Source organism: Lepus europaeus, chromosome 3 (genome assembly GCF_033115175.1).
Source record: "Lepus europaeus isolate LE1 chromosome 3, mLepTim1.pri, whole genome shotgun sequence".
Lineage (NCBI taxonomy): Eukaryota > Metazoa > Chordata > Mammalia > Lagomorpha > Leporidae > Lepus > Lepus europaeus.
Window position 1 is genome coordinate 84,571,513 of NC_084829.1, and position 21,397 is coordinate 84,592,909.

Consider the following 21,397-nt stretch of genomic DNA (forward strand, 5'->3'; position numbering starts at 1 on the left):
AATAAATATTTTTTAAAAATTGATAAATGTTATAGAAAAATATTAGAATTAAGGGGAGAGCCATTGGAGGGGCCACACAAGTAAATTTTGATTTTAAAGTGATTTCTTTGTAGGTTTTTATTTTCTTATATTGATCTGTCTATTCCTATCTAAGTACTGTCTGATTTTAATCACTGTATCTTATACCTTTTGTTATTATAACAGCCCTGTTGCATACAATTAAGTACGTACATATTCTTCCTCTTTCTCAGGAACAGTTACTATTCTGGATACACTTAGAGTACTTGTATTGCCTTTGATAATATGGCCACTGAAATTTTGTTTCACACAGTGTTAAAAGTATAGGTTAATCTGAAATGATTTGTATCTTTATAATTTGAATGTTAGAATTTAACATATCAATTCACTTATTCAAATCACAGTTTTTTTGTGTCTTACATATTTAAGTGTATGGCTATATATTCTGTAGCTTTTGTTGCCATTTTTGAACATACTTTTTTCATTATAGTTTAATATATGTTGCTTACATATAAATTGAGCATTTTTTATATTCACACATCTTATTACGCTTCTTAGGTTTTCTAACATTACAATCACGTGCAAATAGTAAATTTTGTCTCCTCTATACTATCTGCTTCTTACTTTATCACAGTGATTAGAGTCTGCGATGTTGAATAATAATTATAAAAGCAGGAATCTTTGATGATTCTGTATGTGTATAATTTTACTGGAAAAAAATTGGATTAATTACATTGTTGGGTTGGTTTGAGATCTTCCATCCCCTGATTCACTCCCCAAATGGCTGCTCAGGCTGGGACTGGGTCATCTGCTTTTCATGGCACATTACTGGGAGCTGAATGCAAAGTGGAGCAGTCAGTATTCAAACTGGCACTCATGGGATGCTGACGTCATAGATGGCTTAACCCACTGCACAACGGTGGCCCCTGCTTAAATGATTTCTAATTAGCCTTTCTTAAGTCTTACTGTTCTACATGAAACCAGAGAGTTTGTGGAAAAGAGGAAAATCATTTCAATTATTACTCTGCAGACTTTAAGCATGTAGTCTTTGTCTAAGAATAAGAGAAGTAAATGACTGACTCTTGGAAGTTTTTATATAAGGTGAAATAGCTAACCCTTTCAATTAAATATCACATTAAAAGTTATGCCTATTAAGGTTTGGTTTCAAAATTATGAGACATGGTGCCATTTATTTTGTTTATTTATTTATTTTTTGGCACACTGAAGTTGAATGATAGTCTAAGCTTGTCCTTCCTTTGTATTCAGTTATTTTGAGCTCAAAATATATGCACGATGTGACTGCCTGTGGTCTGGGGAGCTAATGATCAGTGTGCTGCTAATGTCAGGCCTCCAGCCAAATTAGCCCTGCCTCTTCTCTCCTCCACACAAGCCAGTGCCTGTGATTTCTTGAACACTGGAAATACTGATTGTGTGAAAAGAGCTAAAGGTCAGGTACAATTGATTGTTCAAGTGTGTCTGACTTCTCTCAGTTTTTGACAAGATATCTTAAGTGCTATTCATTCTCAGGTAAAGATTACACTTTAAATAATTATTGTAGAAAGGAAGAGCACCTTTTACTTTTAAAGTGGGTAAAATTTAGTATAACTGAATGAGTTTCTGTATTTTTGTTTCTTGGTGGGTGGGGTTTAGATTTTTGTCAAAGTAACCAGTTTAATTTATTAGTAGTCATAGTCTATTGAGCTGTGTGTGTGTGTGTGTGTGTTTTAAGAGATTTATTTGAAAGGCAGAGTTACAAAGAGAGAGGGAGAGACAGAGATGAGAAAGATCTGTCTGCTGGTTCACTCCCCAAATGTCCACAATAGCCAGGGCTAGACCTGCTGGAACTGGGAGCCTCTTCTGGGTCTCTCTTCTGGGTCTCCTACATGGATGCAGGAGCCCAAACACTTGGGTCATCTTCTGCTGCTTTCCCAGGCATGTTAGCAGGGAGCTGGATCAGAGATGGAGCCGCCAGACTCAAACTGGCCCCCATATGGGATTCCAGCGTCACCGGTGTGGCTTAACCCACTCTGCAACAATGCTGGTCTCCAGCTTTGTGTCTTTTTCCCGCTTAGTAATAATAATAATTTTTCTAATTTTTTTTTATTATTGAAAAATGTTTGTCATACATAAGCCAGTCCTGCAGAATGCTCCACATTCTGCCTTTGATGGTTTGTGCCTTTATGGTTTAGCATTAGAACTTGTAGTCATTACAGTCTTTTTTTTTATTTTTTAATATATGACAATGATCAAAGATACATAGCACATTTTATGAAATGTACTCATTTCTTTTTTTTTTTTTTTAAGATTTATTTATTTTACTTGAAAGAGTTACAGAAAAACAGAGGCAGAGGCAGGGAGAGAGAAGGTTTCCATTCACTGTTGTTCACTCCCTACATGGCCGCAGTAACCAGAGCTGAGCCTATCCGAAGTCAGAAGCCAGGAGCTTCTTCTGAGTCTCCCATGCGGGTGCAGGGGGCCAAGGGCTTGGGCCATCTTCTGCTTTCCCAGGCCATAGCAGAGAGCTGGGACTCAGACGTACGCCCATATGGAATGCTGGCACTGCAGGCAGCAGCTTTACCTGCTGTGCTGCAGTGCCCACCCCAGTCATGATAGTCTTGATTTAGTTCCTTTTGTTGGGAATAGCTTATATACCTGTGAAATGCTACCACTTAGTGCTTTTAAATACTGACCTGATTGCATCTGATGTGTAACCAAGTGTGATCTTAGTGGGGCTATCCTATATGTCATGGCTCTGAGAACAGGATGGTAATTTTAGAATATCTGTGTTCTCCCTCCATTTCTATCAAAGATTTTCTCTATGGCCTTGAATGCGTAACTCAACCACTCTGCCTATGCTATAATAACAAGCAAAACTGCCTCCTGAGTTTAAAGTTCCGTGACTTTACTGACTGATGTTATGCAGCCAATAGGAAATGTAAAGCATAGGTTTAAGTAGTAATCATTAGAGAAATGATTGTGATACTTATATTTTTGGTCCTTTTGAATCAGTTTGTATTTAGCATAAGTGTCATGTCCTCATTAGACCTTGTCTCATATGCATGTTTACATCAGAAGGAAAGAGGAACAAACATTAAATTCTTACTAGGTGCTAAGTTCTGTGCTAGATTCTTCTACTGCATCTCCTCATTTTATTTTTACATCTCCATTTAACTTGCAAAATATGTGAGTTTTTAACCTCCATTTATAGGCAGGGAAACCAAGAATCAGACATGTATAATAAACTTGTTCAGTGTTACAAACATGGTTAAGTATCAGAGCCAGGCTGTGAACCCAGATCTTTTGTCAATTTTCTGAGCTAAGCTTCATTATGAGAACTGTTGAGGAAAACTTCTGAATGTCGCATACGCTGAGGAGAATCTCTCCCCAAAGAGTTGGTAGCTGCTCATGAAGAATTTGCCCCATCTTCGGAGCAGAATCATTTATTTAACTTATGGATAATATTTTAAGAATGTTAATTTTCCAGGTATATTACATCTCCTTTCTCTCATTCTGTTCTAGGATGTTGGCAAAGGATGAACTGATGACCATACTTCAGAAATGTTCCAATGTTTTTAAGTCCTCTTGTGAAAAGCAGCTTGGCAGCACAGCAAAGAAAATAGAGGAGTTCCTGGCCCAGTTTCAGAGCCTTGATGGTGAGAATATAATATCCTGCCACCTCTGCTGGCTTTGACAGTCATTGAACTAAAATAACATGGAAAACCCCATGTTCTGATGTGCTGAGAGATGAAGAGATAAAGTAGCTCCTGATCAGTCATCTTAACAATCACAAAGAGGCCAAATGTTCCTCTTGTAGATTTGGGTTAAACAATTCAGGGCATCAGATGGGCAGAAAAAAAATGTCCCCATATTGTGGGCAGTTGGAGGACTTACCTGAGAAAAAGCAACAACAACAACAACAAAAAAAATCAAGAAGATTAAAGACAGTAGCTGGGCATTCTAATTACATACTCCTTTGGATGTTTTTTTTCTGAAGCATTTCATCAGGTTCTTTAGAGATTTCAAAAACACTGCATAAATCATTTGTAAGCCTGAAAAATTAATAGCTATGAACTGCTTTCACAGCAATGAGGTTCATTGGTATGCTGATTACCAAAATATGCATGAAGCATGCTTTAATCTGATTTACAAAAGCTTGACTCTAAAGTCCTAACTGAGCTAAGGCAGACTAGCATTCTTCAGTGTTGGGGAGTTCCTTTCCTTTATTTTGCATGACCGCCACATACATTTGCTAAATGCTGGAGGTGTCTGACTACATATAGGATACCATGTTCAGTTCCCTAATGCTCCACAAGTTCTTTGTCCTTAAAGCATACCATGGACTGATAGCGATCATTAACTTTTCATGGGCTCTTCTCTTGTTCTGTTCCTTTTCATAGCACGAAAAAGATTCATTGTTTTCCTCTATTTAGGGAAATTTTTAAAAAGCATTTATTTATTGGAAAATCACAGCTACAGAGACAGGAGAGAAACAGAGAGAGGGAGAAAATTCCCATCTGCTGGTTCACTCCTCCAGATGGCCACAATGACCTGAGCTATGCCAGGCTACAGCCTGGATCCTAGAACTTCTGGGTTTCCCACATGGGTGGCAGGGGCCCAAGTACCAGGGCCATCTTCTGCTGCTTCCCCAGGCCATCAGCAGGAAGCTGGATTGGAAGTGGAACAGCTGGGACTCAAACTCGTGCTCATATGGAGTGCCTGCATTGCAGGCAGCAGCTCTACCCACCATCCCACTGTGCTAACCCCGATTTAGGAAAAATTTTAATGGAGGTTGCAAAAAGCAACAGCTTGGTATATAAGCACATAGAATTGGATATGGCATGGTGAAAATATCTTATTTGTAATGGCCATTTGAGTCCTTTCTGTATATTTCAAGTATTCCTTTGTCTTCAAATTCCTTTGGATTTAGGAAACTGTCCCTCCCCCCTTTTAAATGAATTAATCTATCTATTTTGAAAATCAGAGACAGATCTTCCATCTACTGGTTCATTCCCCAGATGGCCACAATGGCCATCGCTGACCCAGGCTGAAACAAGGAGCCAGGAATTTCATCTGGGTCTCCCATGTGGGTGACAGGGGCCCAAACACTGGGGCCATCCTCCACTGCTTTTTCCAGGCCTTTAGTAATGAGCTAGATTGGAAGTGGAGCAGCTCAGACATGAACAAGTGCAGATACAGGATATCAGCACTGCAGGCGGCAGCTTTACCCACTGTATCACAATGCTGGCCCCAGGAAACTGCTTTTGTAGACTCTCCATAGCTCTCCATAGTTGATGAGATCTCACACACGGAAGTTGAGAACATTTGCCTGACTGGCAAATGATTGGCATGAGCAGTCAGAATGAAGAAGTTCTCATAGGCACCTCATGGGTCCCTTTCAGGTTATTTGTGGTCATTGCTCTTTTGCCACTACAGTAAAACCTGGGCACTTTTCAGAACATAAAAACTGTAAAGGACCAGAGGTTGGTGTCAGTGAGTCCAGCTATAACCAGAAAGTAAAGTCCAAGGAGAGAAAGTAAGTTGATTAAGATCACACAGTAGCTACTGACAGATTCTAGACTAGAGCCCACCTATGTTCACCAACTCACTGTTTTCCTTATTGATGCATAATTTAAAATGCCCCCTAATTGTGATTACTGAACATAAACAGTACAAGAGACTTAGAAAAGATAAATTAGGTAAATTTCAATCTTTTACAAAATTGGGTTCAAGTGGATTTATAAGTCAGAATTACAGAAAGGAAGAGAGAGATCTTTTCATTCACTGGTTCACTCCCCAAATGGCCTCAATGTCCAGAGCTCAGCCAGGCCAAAGCCAGGAACAGGAGTTTCTTTCAGGTCTTCCTTATGGTTGCAAGGGCTCGAGCTATGCTCTGCTGCTTTCCCAGGCACAATAGCAGGGAGCTGGATCAGAAGTACAGCAGCTGGTACTTGAACCGGTGCCCATATGGGATACCTGAGCTGTAGACAGTGGCTTAAGCTACTGTGCCATAGCACCAGCCCCACAATTTGGGTTTAAAATGACAATGGGGGAAGATTAAATAAGGCAGAGTATCAGATTTATTTATTTATTTTTATTATTTATTTATTTATTTATTTGACAGGCAGAGCGGACAGTGAGAGAGAGAGAGACAGAGAGAAAGGTCTTCCTTTTTTGCCATTGGTTCACCCTCCAATGGCCGCTGCAGCCGGCGCACCACACTGATCTGAAGGCAGGAGCCAGGTGCTTCTCCTGGTCTCCCATGGGGTGCAGGGCCCAAGCACTTGGGTCATCCTCCACTGCACTCCCAGGCCACAGCAGAGAGCTGTACTGAAAGAGGGGCAACCGGGACAGAATCCAGTGCCCCAACCGGGACTAGAACCCTGGGTGCCGGTGCCGCAGGCGAAGGATTAGCCTATTGAGCCACGGCACTGGCCCAGATTTATTTTTAAGGCTCTGCTTTATGTTAATGAAATGGGACAAAAAATTAAGTAGATTTTTTAATCTCACTTTCTTTGAAGAAGAAATTATCCTTAGCCAAAAAGAATTTTCTTCTTTGAGAACAATGCATATTCTCCAGCTGCATCTAACGCAGGAGATCTTAGATTTAGGCCAGACAAACCATGTGATCATCAGGTTCCCAAAAGCAACTCTGAATTTGGAGGATGTTAGAGCTTTATGCTGTCTAGAAGCAGCACAGCTACATTTTCCTAGTTTCGGTTTTCTGTCCCCCTTGCTAAAGGAACCATGATACACTTTATATTTTCATAGATTAGTGCAAAACTTTTGCACATTATACTCATTATGCTCAAAGTGTTGCTTCAGACCAGGCCTGCCAGGGTGTAGTGTGTCATTTACAGTCTTGGCATTATCAAAGGAAAGCAATTTAAGTGTGTATGATTTTTTTTTTTTAAAAAAGCTGTTTATAACAGCACAAATATTTGAGACTTTTTGCTGTTGCTTTGAGGGCTTTTTATTTGGTTATATTTTGTTTTCATTTTGGTAACAGTTTTAAAATTCAGTAGCTGGTTTTGTGAAGCCCTCACTACAGCATAAATTATTTACTATTTATTGACCTTCAGCTTCTGGAAGAAATCATTTAACTGAAGGATAGTTGATCCCTTGCCACATTAATAAAAAAAGTAAAACTTTTACTTCCTTGAATTAGTACAAATGTTTGGTCTCATGACTTAGATTTATTCTAATGGCTATATATTGGTTTTGTATTAAAAGCAGATGCCAAAGAGGAAGAAGATAGTTCTGGGTCACAGCCAAAGGGACTTCAGAAGACAGACCTCTATCATCTTCAGAAGGTCAGGTCACTTTCTTTTCCTTCCAGCTATATCCTGTGAGGCTCTCTTTTTTCAGTTTGTGCCCTACATTAGCTCTGCCTGAATGTTTTTGTTTTCATTTTTAAACCACAACCAGAAACAAAGCTGACTGTGTAACTCACTTGTAAACTGAATATCCTGTTGACCCATTGCCATCCTTAACTGCTCCTGTATGCATTAGAGTTTACCAAGCAACATAGGCACAAGCTGTTCCTGTAGGCTCAGAGAAACAAAATTAACTCTAAGGGAAAATGGAAACACTGTGGCAAAAAAAAATCTGATTATCTGAAGTGTTTTCCTGTTTGATCAAATTGAGATTCAAAAGAGCCTAACTCATTAGTTTGAAATACTTTTCCTGCTTAAGTGCATATTCACAGTATACAGCAGAATTGAGCCACGGTATGTCCATAATGTACTGTTTTTCAAATAATTCTAATTTTGGAATCTTGATTGTCAAAGAACCTTCTTTGTATCCTGATAGCAAATTATGGTAAATGTAGAATAAAATTTCCATCTAAGTGAAACAAAACACATGGAATCTTTCTGTTACCACAGAAGGCAAGTTCTTCTGATTGTAGGTCCTTTTTTTCATATGAAAAGAGTGTGAATAAGGAGCACTCTGCCATGTAACTTAATAATGTAATAACTGCTTTTTTCCTTTCCTTGGAAATCCATTAGTGTGTACTTTAAAAAAATTCTAAAAGGAGAGATTTTTACCAGAGCTTAACAATAAAAAATAAACAAAACCCATTCTGATCTGGTTCTTTCTCTGTACATCTCATCTTATGGAAAGGTTATCAGTTGCCTCTGCCTGAGCAGTAGAGCTCCTGCTGATAGTTTGTTGGCTCCAAATCACCAGAAAAGGTATGTTCTTTTATCCATAGTCCTTGCTGGAAATGAAGGAGTTAAGAAGAACAAGTAAGAAGCAAACCAAGTTTGAAGTACTCAGAGAAAAAGTTGTGAACTTCATTGACTCTCTGGTGAGGTAAGAGCTAAACATTCTGCTGTTTTTCCAAACAACACTGGAATAAGAATCTAATCCAGAACATTTTCTCCTAGCTTTTCAGAGAGCTCCATTTAGTTAATAATTTTTATTTTTTTTCTGTCCTTACCAAGATGTCTAATCAGTTGCTATAGTTCATTCTTTCACTGTCTGTTCAAGAAGGCAGGTTTAAATGGGATCTGGTTCATTAGACCTACTGGAGAGAAACTGGGAGATAGAAAGCATTTTTTCCCTAATAACAAAGTGTTCACATTACACTTTATCTTTGCAAGAAGTAGATGCTGGATCTAGGCCAATCCCAGGAAACAGGCAGACTAACCTTAACCATGCTGCCCTATTTTGTCCTGAATAAAGAATTTACGAAAAATACTAGTGTTAACTCATTATCAACAATAAATTCATATGGAGATGTGCTCAGTAAATATAGAATTCTACCAGTGCAACCTAGATTTTAAGATGATTCCTGCTTGGGAAACCCAGATCATTCTGATTCATAGATTTCCCAAAAGCCGCTTTGGTAGCTATGGAAGTCACCCGTTTGTTACCTTTGACGAAGTTGGAATATGCTTCGTTAAAAAGCTTAAGAAATGTGCAAAAGAAAATGATTAATAAAATGTAGAAATAGAACGTCTTTTTTCTGATTTTTATTAGCAGTTGAAATCCAACAATTGAATAGAATAGAATACTGAAAAAACAGCTGCTCAGTTATTGAAGACAGAGTGGTTGCCTGATATATGTCCTTCCTGAAAGTGAGAAGTTCCATTTTCTAGGACAATGTGGGGGTGCGGTCATTGGTCCTGGTCCTTAGGGAGAAGTCTGAAGTGATCAAGTGAGTGTAACAAAAAGGTTCAGTATAGAAATATATCTCTTCAGCAAAGTGATGCACTTCATCAAAAAATACACTTTAAAACTCAAGAGTTAATCTTTCCCTACCAGGTTTCATTTGTTCCTGTGCTTGCTTTCCAGCCCCGAGCTCCTCACTCTTCCCTTTTACTATGTCATGACCATTATAGTCACTAACTTCTGCAGTGTGATTTGGCATCAATTATAGGCCAAATGTCAGCTTCCCATATCGTAGGCTCTGAAACTACCAGACATTCTTCTTTCATGATCTTTGACCTAATGTGCCTGACTTTCTACACTTCTCAGCTGTTACGGAAATAAAGCTGAGCATGGTATTAAGAAAATGTACTCTGTTAGGAAATCACAGAATCTTCCATACTAGGATTTACTGTCTTTACCAAGATTGTCTGTGGAGGGAAGAGATTAGGATTGTAGTATAAAGCCTCTGTGACCTGTACAGGGTCACCCGGTCCCAGTCTCCTGATGCCTGTCCAAAGCCCTCTCTATTTTCCCACACTGCCCCTGAGGGCCATCTCAACAGTTTCTGAAGGACCTCTGAAGAAGAAATTGCAAATACAGATAAGCAATAGAGTTCAAGAGGTAGAGTTCATAGTATACCAGGAGCAACTCGTGGCAAAAATACCCAAGGGTGAGAGAATGAATTGCCAAATCCTGAGAGCCCAGAATAAGTTACCACAAGTTAACCGAGTTTCAACTTTGTAGCCCTTGTTTATTAATCCTAACAGTGGCATCAGAAACATCTCTTTGGAGAAATACTTCTCATTTGTTTGTAATTCCCATCTGAATCTGAAATGAGCATAATGCTGTTCTCTAGTGCCAGACTCATTTATTGCTTATTTCTTCCCTCAGCAAATAAGTTGTAGAATTGTATTTTTACACCTCCAAGTCTGCAGTTGGACAGTAAGTCTGATATATGATTCTGTTTTGTTCCTGTCATCATTCAACTTATGTAGCCCAGTAGAAACAAAATAAAGGCAGGTAATTTTATTTTACCTCTGAAGACATTTATAAAGGCTTTTCACCTTGAGAACTGCCTGAAACTAAAAATGATAAATACAGAAGTACAAATGTGAGGCAACAGCTGGAGTCTCCGAACTAGATTTCCAATCATTACTAGCTAGCAGAAGTTTCAGCAAGGTTTTCTAATGGCACCCATGTGTAATGATTGAGAAGTGACTGCATGACGATCTTTATAGTAAGAAATTACAAATTGGTAGCCAGCCAGTCATGAAGGCAAGGAACATCACAAAAAACAATTCCCTGAGTTCTTCAGGTTTAGAATGCTGTTCCTTAGTGAGGGTCAAGTCTGTTAGGCCTTCCTAGGCCATTGGGACACAAATGGTTAACTTTACACCTGGTAAAATTAGGTGCGAGCTAAATGACCCTGAGGATAACACTGTGGTATTTTCATTGCCTAAGATTCTGCCAGCCTGACTCTGACTTTTACAGTTCCTTGCCAGGGACATCTTGGGCTGATAAGACCAGTATACATTGTTGATTCTAATAAACACTTGCCAAGGGGGCTTTTTGCTCATCCAGGCCCACTTTATCATAGTAGATGTGGTCTCTGTAGGAATACATGGCCTTTTTCCTTGCCAAGGGGGCTTTTTGCTCATCCAGGCCCACTTTATCATAGTAGATGTGGTCTCTGTAGGAATACATGGCCTTTTTCCAGGAACACAACATAAAATGACAGGTGCCCAAAACCTGGGGCTTGAAGTCTTACATCAGACTTTTCCCACCTGCTGTCCAGGTAGGCTAAAATCCTATTTTACTGTGCTATCCTTTCTACAGTTAAAGTTTTTTTTCTATCTTGAGCTTGTCTCCGCACCTGTATCTCAAACCTAACATAGTCAAAATTACACATTCTGTGAATAAGTTTTGTTCTAATTGACTCTGGAGTAGAAACAGCATCTAGAAGTGGGATGAGTACAGTAGCTCGAGAAGGGGGAGGAAGGAGATGATGAGGAGTGATGTGTATGGTGACTCTTGTATCACTACTTTTTCTCCAAAGCCAGTGACCACAAAAGATAGAGCAGATGTAGAGGGAATTTCTAGAAGTGGTATCCTCTTCAAGGGGAGAGAATGACAAGGCATGTGAAAGAGGATATGCCTCTGGTGGCTACACTGACATAGCTGCTTTCTTCTGCCTGAGCTGGTAGGAAAATTAACTGACACAGTCTGTCACATGGCCAAAACACTTTAAGCTCAGGACTGGACTAAGTCCCAAGAATCTTCCTTATGAAGGCCTGTGAGTTAACTAGTCCAGTTAGTGACTTGCTACTCTGTATTTGGGTTGTGTGTGCCAATGCTTCTCCCTTACAATTTGCTACTATTCACGTCACCCAAGAGTGACGACATTGTCATGGCACAAATTAGCTGATGGGCTCAATGCCATGTTCAAAGTGAACTTTTTAATGCCTTATTTTTAAAGTTCAGATTTCAGATCAACATATGAAAGAGTTATCTGTACCTCCATGTTTACTGCAGCATAATTCACAATAGGTGAGATATGGAATCAACCCAGATGTTCATCAGTCAATGATTGCATAAAGAAAATGTGCTATATTACACTATGGAATACTACTCAGCCATAAATAAGAAAGTCTGTCTTTCAAAACAAAATGGATGCAACTGGAAATCATACTCAGTGAAATAAGCCAGTCCCAAAAAGACAAATAACCTGATCTGTGGTAACTGAGTACAAAAGAATGTAATGTATATAAGTGAAGTTGACATTTTGAATATTGATGATTACAGCCCTTGTTTCTACTGTTGAACAGCGGCTTTTTTCTTCTGTTTGTTGAATTCTCACTGGAGGGTTAAGCTTATGATTATAAAATAACTGGAAGTATGTCATTGTAAAAATTAAGAGAATAAAAAAGAAAGGAGGAGGGTGGCAGTGTGAACAGGAGAGAGGATTGGGTGAGAAGTATCACTATGCTTCTAGATCTGTATATATGAAGTACATGAAATTTATTCACCTTAAATAAATTTTAAAAATTGAAAAAAAATTCAGATTTCAGGGTAGGCATTTGGCATTGTGGTTAAGATGCCAATTGGGATACCCATATCCCATATCAGAGTGCCTGGCGTGGCTCCTGATCCGTCTTCCTATTAACGTGCACCCTTGGGAGACAGCAGATGGCAACTGAGGTTCTTAGGTCCCTGCCACCCACATGGAACCTCCAGATTGGGCTTCTAGGTTTGGCCTGACTCAGCCCACCCCAGCTGTTGCACGCATTTGGGGAGTGAACCAGCAGATGAAAGATCTATTTGTCTCTTTGCCTTTCAGGTAAATAAAAAATTATGAAGTTCAGATTTCATTAAAATTGGTTTGTCATCTAGCCCATAGATGGAAAAAAGAATAATCTCATGTATATGGAAGTTTTTAAATGGTATTTATTCATGTGAAAGGCAGAGAAAGAAGGAATGAGAGAGAGAGACAAGATAAAGATCTCCCACCTGCTAGTTCACTGCCCAAATCCCCACATCCAGGGCTGACCACACCAGACAGGATCCAGAAACTCAATCCAGGTCTCCCACATTGGTGGCAGTGACTCAACTACTTGGGAAATCACCTGCTGTCTCCCACAGTGCACAGTAGCAAGAAGGTAGAAAGAAAGAGCAGAGCTGGGACTCAAACCCAGGTACCTCAATAGGCCAGCTGCCTACCTCCAATTTCCTTAACTCTTAATCCAGGCCTGAGGCCTGTGTTTAACACTGCCAAGAATTAGATGTTTGCTACAATAGAGATTGTAGATATTTCCATTTTCTAAAAAAATTAACTTCATGAAATTAATACTCGAAGTAATATACATATTTATTAAAGGTTTAACTTTTGAAGTAGTTTCTTGTACTGGAAAGTTTGGAGGAAGTTTTTAAAAATAAGGTTTATATATATATATATATATATGATTTTTACATATATATATATATATATATATATATATATGATTTATTTATTTGAAAGTTACAGGGGCCAGAGCTGTGGTGCAGCAGGTTAACGCCCTGACCTGAAGCGCCAGCATCCCATATGGGCACAGGTTCGAGACCCAGCTGCTCCATTTCCGATCCATCTCTCTGCTGTGGCCTGGGAAAGCAGTAGAAGATGGCCCAAGTCCTTGGGTCCCTGCACCTGTGTGCGAGACCTGGAAGAAGCTCCTGGCTCCTGGCTTTGGATTGGCACAGCTCCGGCCATTGCAGCCAACTGGGGAGTGAACCTATGGATGGAAGACCTCTCTCTCTCTCTCTCTCTCCTTCTCTCTCTAACTTTGACTTTCAAGTAAATAAATCTTTAAAAAAAAAAAAATGACAGAGACAGAGGTCCTCCATGTGCTGGTTCACTCCCCAAAAAGACATAATGGCCAGGGCTGGGCCATTCCAAAGCCAGGAGCCAAGAACTTCATTAGGGTCTCCTTTGTAGGTGCAAGGGCTCAAATACTTGGGCCATCTTCTTCTGCTTTCCCAGGCACATTAACAGGGAGCTGGAGCAGAAGTGGAGCAGCCAGGATTCAAACCAGCATCCATGTGGGATACCAGCATACCAGAGCCTCAAGAAGTATAATTCTGAGTGAAACTGCATTGGGCCTGATTTGGGTTTTGTTTCATTTGGTTTGGATCATTGATTTTGCATCATAAATAACTGCTTAGTCCTCCACAAAACATTGACAAAACTGAAAGTAAACCCTTGCTTTCTAGAGTCTAATACCAGATTTTGGCCTTTTCAGAGATTATCTTTCACCTCCCGAGACACAGCCTCTGCATGAGGTGGTGTATTTCAGTGCTGCTCACACCCTTCGGGAACACTTAAATGCTGCTCCACGAATCGCCCTTCACACTGCACTCAACAATCCTTACTATTATCTAAAGGTAAGAAGCAGACTCAGTTCTCTGACAGTTTAGCTGAGGTCTTGGGCTTCACTGTTAATGAGAAGAGCTGGCAGCTCAAGATTGCACCTCATGTATTTTTAAAAACTCTTTAGACCTCCAGGTTTTCTAACCCAGTGAAAACAGTAATAGAATCAGTAGTCAATTGATGGTGCCAATTTTTGACCTTCATCTAAAACCAGACAATATAGGTATTGAGGTCAAGAATGTAATGCTACTACTCCCCTGAAAATAAAATGTTTCCTACAGATGTAAAAAAAATAACAGGTCAAGCAATACAGCCTGATGAAATGGCTGCTTCTGATGGAAACAGACACACATACTACTTTAAACTGTAACAGAATTTAAAACAAAGAAAGTTCTGTTCTTAGAGAGTATCCTTAGGGAACTAAGGATACTGTTTGCCTAAAGGATGGCAAACATTCCATCACAAAAACTCCTCTGAAACCCTTTAAAGAGAGCACAAGACAGTTTATGGAGTTTTAAAAACTAGCTTTCGTATAGCTGATAAAATGATCACATTAAACATTCAGTGTGTGTATGTAATATAATTTGGGAAGAGTTGTCAATTTAGTTAAGGAACTTAGAAATGTTGCCACAAGATACAGACTTCATTAAAACTACGACAGGCAGCACTTGGTACCCGTTTCCCGCTGCAAAATGGCACACAGACATGCGAAGTATTGCCAAGAAATACTCAACAGGAAGATATAAGCCAGCTGTTATCAAAGATGGTGGCAGGGAGTTTGAATTTCATATTTACAGAACAAAGAAGTAAACAATTATTCTTAATATACAAGCCACAAGCTAAAACTCTAATCCTGGCCTGGGTACATATGTAAAGTTTTGTGGTTTTTAATAACAATGGAATTCAAATAGTTGAAAAACCGCTGATGGTTTCTAAAGGCTTTAAGATCTGCAGTGTTGACAATTGTAATTGATATCCCTAGTAGTGAGTGGTAGGTTAGCATTTACCAATACAGTAGCAGTTGTTAGAATTAAGCTAATTATAACTATTAAAGTACCATTTTATCAAATATTCCCAAAGAAACTTTTTATGGTAATCAGAAATGTATTATGATCTCAGAAATTGATAGCATTAATATGAGAAATAGGCTTGGTTTCTTTTTTTTTTTTTTTTTTTTTGACAGAGTGGATAGTGAGACAGAGAGAAAGGTCTTCCTTTTGCCATTGGTTCACCCTCCAATGGGTGCTGTGGCCGGTGCATCATGCTGATCCGAAGCCAGGAGCCAGGTGCTTCCTCCTGATCTCCCATGTGGGTGCAGGGCCCAAGGACTTGGGCCATCCTCCACTGCACTCCCTGGCCACAGCAGAGAGCTGGCCTGGAAGAGGGGCAACCGGGATAGAATCTGGTGCCCCAACCGGGACTAGAACCCGGTGTGCCGGCGCCACAAGGCGGAGGATTATCTGTTAAGTCACGGCGCCGGCCTGCTTGGTTTCTGATCCTAGGAATATTCTTTTGGTGACGAGGAGCCAAAGGGATTATGACCAAGACCTAAATGTAACAAGATCTAACTAACGATAGAAGAGTAGATGAAAAGAAAACCAAGAGATATTTACTGGCATACTAAATTCAGGTTAGGGGTTTCCTTAATGTCTTGATTTTGTTCCTAATCATTTGTAAAAGGTAATCATCTAGTTTACTGTTATTTTTTAGAATGAAGCACTGAAAAGTGAAGAAGGCTGCATTCCAAATATTGCCCCAGACATCTGCATAGCTTATAAACTGCACCTGGAATGTAGCAGGCTAATCAACCTTGTGGACTGGTCAGAGGTAGGTTAGAGGGAAAGGAGCAAACTGGTCTGGCCTGCCTTGAGAGCTTACTGGAGTATTTTATTAACCTTGCAACTCTTATTTTTTAATTCCTTGTCTTTTGTTTGGAAAGCATAAATTGCCTCATACTTGAAAACTTCCTTAGGAAACCACAACAATCCCTACGCCCAATCTCTTCTCAAATCCTGCATTCCTCAACCCAGCCAATTCTATGTTGATGCCAAATCAAAATAAGTATGTAACCTAACCCAATACTTAGCATTAAGCAAAAGCTAAACGATTTAGGTCAGTTATGTTATTCCACCAGATAAAGAAGTGTATTATTAACTAGAATTTCCCTTTCTTGCATAAAATTTTAAAAAGATACTGGAAGGACTACCCAACAGATTCTGCAATCAGGAAGTACAGGGAACACTTGGCAAAGTATTGGACAACTGTTATTCTTTAAAATAAATAACTATTCTTCCTCTCCCCAGAATAGTATTACAATAGTTATTAACTCTGTTGAAAGCCCTAAGTTGAAAGATGTCACTATTTAAAAATACCCATAATTGGCTGCTTCCAAGGAAAACAGGCATTTTCCTAGGGCAAGGGAGGTTGATAACACAGGAAATGGGACTTGTTTTACCTTTTGACTGGTATTGTTTTCTAAGCATTCTTAGTTCTCTGAAACAAGATTATTAGTAACAATTACATTATTTTTTAATGTGTAGTTGAGTGATCATTAGGTGTTTTGAGAATTTGATATACTGGGGGAAAAAATGTGCCAGCTATCACAGCAGCAGTGTTGGTCCTGGCTTAATTACAGAATTATCAGAAGTGTAATAAAAGATGTTTGGGAACTGTGGCAATTTTTATTTTCTTCTGTCCAAAAGGCTTTTGCAACAGTTGTCACAGCTGCTGAAAAAGTGGATGCAAATTCTACACCCTCAGAAGAAATGAATGAAATTATCCAGTATCCTTTTATTATCAGTTCTACAGTGGTCCCAGAACACATGGAAGTAAGTTTATAGATCTCTAGACCTCCATTAGATTAAAAGACATACTCCAACCAACTTTATTATGGTATTAACCATACTATCCCCAACTACTTGTAATTTCTATTCCAAATTTAAAATGAAATCAAGCCTAAAATATCTGATCTCAAATTTTTATTGATTGTATTCTAAAATTTGCCAAAAATGAAATTTAGGCCTCTATTTTCTAGTGTACTTTGAGAAGTGCAGCCAGGGGATGGGTGCGGGTGCAGTTTTTATTCTGTATGAAAATTTAGATTTAGTTAAACATTACATATTTTTTCATTTATATCTGAAAGTGGATTCTAATTACATGTCATGTTTTCCAGTAAAGAATAAATTTAGGAATATATATTTGAACTATCTACTTCATTTTACCAAATTATATTTTACCATTGAGAGCTTAACCTCTTTTTGTCAAAAATACAACACAGACAATTTCCTTAGCTTTAGTCTCCAGTGCTAGGTTTATTAGAGCTGTTTCTGAACTAGAACTTTTAGGATTTATAAAACCTACCAAACAGAAGACTGACCATGTGGCAAGGCTAACATGGGGAGGCTGCTAGAAAGCAAGTGACTGAAGCCAGAAGTATCACACTGAACCTAACTGAAAAAGGGTCATATTTACATACCACTATTGGATAGTTTTCCTAAGAAATGTATAGCATTTACCAATGTGATATTTAACCAGAAAATACACTGCTAACCCAAACACGTATATATAAAAAATATCTTAACGTAGAATCCAACCTATTTCATGCTTACATTGTTCCCATACATTACTGCTGTACTTTCTATGTCATTACTAAATTATAAGTAAATCATTCTTGAACAAAGTGTATAGATTTATGTGATAAATTCCTTTATCCAGTATAAATTATTTGCAATTGGCTTAATAATACTCATTCCTCACTTTAGTATACAGTAACAAACCTTGGTTTATTTCTCCTGGCTACTACATAAGTCCTAAACTGTCCGTGTCTCCCCATTTCTTTCATTAGAACTTACAAGGTCCTAAAGTTGTTTGGGTTTAGTAAAGGCAGTAAATGTTCTACTTCTGGATGACCGCAGACTTAAAAAACTCAGACACAAAAAGCCCCAGATGAAAAGGTATCTGGATCTTTTCCATGACCAACTGATCAAGACAAAATGAAACAGATACCTAAAAAGTTCATTATGTCTTGTTTTACTCCCAAGAGAGTTCTTACCACCTTGCCAAAGATGACTGGGGAAAAAGACTCTATAGGGTTAGCATGTTAGGATTAACTATGTCATTATAGGCTGCTTTGAGGATAATTGTAATACATAAACCTCATTAATTCTGGAGTGTAAGAGGAGGTATTAATACGGGTTTACAATGAATAAATTAGGGCCTCTGGCAACATGATGGGCTGAGATGCCATTAATGAACGTTGCACTATTGCCTCATTGGAAATGCATCCCCAAAATAGTACGTTTTGCTCAAGGTACCGGAAATAAAGAATGAACTGTAAGCCATAACAGAAAGTAGCCCTGCAGAGCTTTAAGAAAGGTAATGCTAAAGTAGCTTTGGTTAAGTCAAATTTTACACCTGTATATACACACAGGACTGTCAACTTGAAAGTTAAGAAATTCATGATATGCAAACACAGTGCATGGGTTTAAATCCTAGATCTACTCCTGATTCCAGCTTCCTGCTAATGCACTCTGGGAGATAACACAAGATGGCTCAAGTAGTTCGGTCCCTGCTACCCACATGGGGGAACCTGATTTGAATTCCTGGCTCCTGGCTTCAGCCTGGCCCAGCTTCAGCTGTTGTGGTTTTTGAGGAGTGAACCAGCAGGAGAGTGAACACTCTGGCTTGCTTTCAAGTTTTTTTTTTTTAAGGGCCAAACGGCCTCTGTCATTCTTGGGGGTGGAGTTGGGGGGAGGGGGTTATCCCTGAATGAGGACATGAAGCAGAGCCTCTACCAAGTGGACATGATCAAAAGAATAAATTTATCTAAAGTCAGTGAGATTCCATGATTCACCTTTATATCAATTAACCGTTTTTCCTCAAAATTCTAGTCATTCTCCTCCAGTCAAATGTGCCATGAACCGTGAGTTTTTATTTGTTTGAACAACAGTTGATAAAACTGTAAGGAATGTGGGTTTTGCATCTGTTGCCTTTGAGACAGTGATGGGAAAGGTTTCCCAATGTTTCATGTCATTTTAATGAGGACACCATCAATGTGTATAGGGTGGTTTCCTCCAGCTTTCCAGCAATACAGATGACCACCAGATAAAATTGTGTAGAAACCACTTCCTTAAACAAGTAGAAGCAAGATGCTTATACTGTGAAGTCCAGTGGTACTGGCTTCAATACAGATCAGATTCACATCTGTCTTGGGCACAGGTTGAGTACAGTAAGTGTGGGCCCTGTGTTACTTATTTTGCTAGGTGAGTTTTAAATGTATGGAATACAATGAGACCACTTTGATGTTCCTTACCACCTAAAGTTTAGGTAAGAAACAGCAGCAAGACAAACTGCCCTGTTTTCATAGTGAATGCCCAAAACAGCTATAAAAGTAAATATGCAGCCCATTTACATTAATTACTATTGCAGCACTCTGGTGCCAGCCTGTGAATTGTTGATTTCATTCTGTGTATATTCCTTAATCCAAGAAAAGCTTAACCAAAATCATAAATGGGATATTCTGATTCATCTTAAGGAAATACTGATCTGAGAACCCTGAAGTAATGTTATGAAAATTTACCCAAAAATACTAATCATGTACAGAGCACTATTTTAGGCACTTGTACTTCAGTGACCAAAGAAAGATCTTTGCCTTCACTGCATTCTAGCAGAAGGAGAAGAACAAATAAGTTACAGAAAAAAAGAGAAAGCAGCAGGGTATGAAGCTGCAATCTTAACAGTGGTCAGAGCAGACCTAACTTAGGACACTTGAGCAAAATTCAAAAAGTAGTGAAAGAATTACCCATGAAGTTTTACAGCAGAAGAGCACTCCCACAGGACAGCAGTAACAAAGGTCCTAGCTACACTGGAGGAGCAGCAAAGGAGGCCATTATGGGGAAGGTGGAGTGAGCAGTACACTGAACAGGAATTGGATGCAGTGAGGCGAAGTGCAAATATAAAAAGTAGACCACCATAAGCTCTTACTTACGTAAATAAAGTAAGTCTTGGTCCTTTAAGGGTCTCTCTGACTGTTGTGAGAATACAGTGAAATGAGGGAGACTATTCAAAAGAGGCAAAACAAAATCCAATTAGGAGACCACTAAAATAATCTAGACAAGCCATGATTCTGCCATGCTGGGATGGTGAGAGTTTAGGTGGAAGCCAAGAACTGATGAAGGATCTGAGAAATTCAAAATTTTGTCTGGCTGGAAACCTAGAATAGAGTTGCCACTAACTGATCAGGAATATCTGGCTAGAAAAGTTTTAAGAGACGAAAGTAAGGAATTTGATTTTGGGCATAAGTATTGAGATCTCTATTAGATGTCCAAGTGGAGATGTTGAACAAGGTGGTGAATATGGTTATATTTGTATATATTTATTCATGTCATATATATTATGATTTAGGTAAGGTCACCAAAATGAGTATGAAAAGAGCAAGAAATTACCAACAGTGCTATGACTGAGAATCTAGCAGACCAGAAAAAGCAAGATGACTGACCTACCTACTACTTTATGGCCACCCTGTGCTGTGAGCATTAAACACTAGTAGACATATGCTGGGGGTCTGGTAAAAGTCCTATACGATGTTCAGGGCTTTTTTAAAAGAAATGATGAAATAATAGCTTACCAAAGTTAAAAAAGAAAAATCATTTTCTTTCTTCCACCAGTTAGGTCAGTTGAGCCCAGTCCCAAAAAAGACAGATTCTATGTGTTTTTCCCTGATCTGTGGTAACTAATAGAGTACCAAAAACATAATATATAGGAGTGAAAATGACATTTTGAGATTCAATGATTGTTTAGCCCTCATCTCTACTGTTGAGGAACAGCAGTTTTTTCTGTTTGTTGAACTTTTCACTTAGTGTAGGGAAACAAAGTAAATCATTGTAAAAATTAAGACAGAGAATGAGGAGGAGGAGGAAGGTTTTGAGCATGGGTGGGAAGAAGGGTACAGTGGGTAGTTTCACCAACATGTTCCTAAATCTGTAAAAGAAATAAATTTGTTTACCTTAAAAGTTAAAAACTACAGAAATAACAGAATTAGAAGTCACAAACTCAATGAAGCATTTTTTTGCTCATTTCATTATAAGAAAGCTATGTTTGGAAACTGCATGAATAATGAATTAAATTTGCTGACTCATGCTCTTGTATATTAAAGTCTTATTTTAAAAAAAGAAAACCTGGATACTTCTGGTAATCTGAGGTACAAAATTCTGCAGCTATTAAAACTGATCTGTTACAACCACACTACCATTCAAAAAGTTATAAGAAAAAATTTAGAATCAGAAGTCAGTTTTTGGAAATAGCACTCAAATTGTAAACCTTATCAGA

The 21,397-nt window shown here is 38.8% G+C and overlaps 1 protein-coding gene across 11 annotated transcripts in view; it reads left to right on the forward strand.

Moving 5' to 3' along the window:
• Nucleotides 1-21,397, forward strand: part of ORC3 (origin recognition complex subunit 3) — an 87,624-nt gene that overhangs the window by 46,855 nt on the left and 19,372 nt on the right. For 2 of the 11 annotated variants that reach the window (XM_062186483.1, XM_062186484.1), the window contains exons 14-19: nt 3,538-3,671; nt 7,249-7,328; nt 8,231-8,331; nt 13,944-14,085; nt 15,782-15,898; nt 16,774-16,899. In XM_062186483.1, the coding sequence (XP_062042467.1) occupies nt 3,538-3,671; nt 7,249-7,328; nt 8,231-8,331; nt 13,944-14,085; nt 15,782-15,898; nt 16,774-16,899 (700 nt within the window). Of the gene's footprint in view, nt 1-3,537; nt 3,672-7,248; nt 7,329-8,230; nt 8,332-13,943; nt 14,086-15,781; nt 15,899-16,773; nt 16,900-17,367; nt 19,541-19,562; nt 21,031-21,397 lie in introns of those variants that run through there. The other 9 variants (XM_062186488.1, XM_062186480.1, XM_062186482.1 and 6 more) reach the window with 9 other exon arrangements.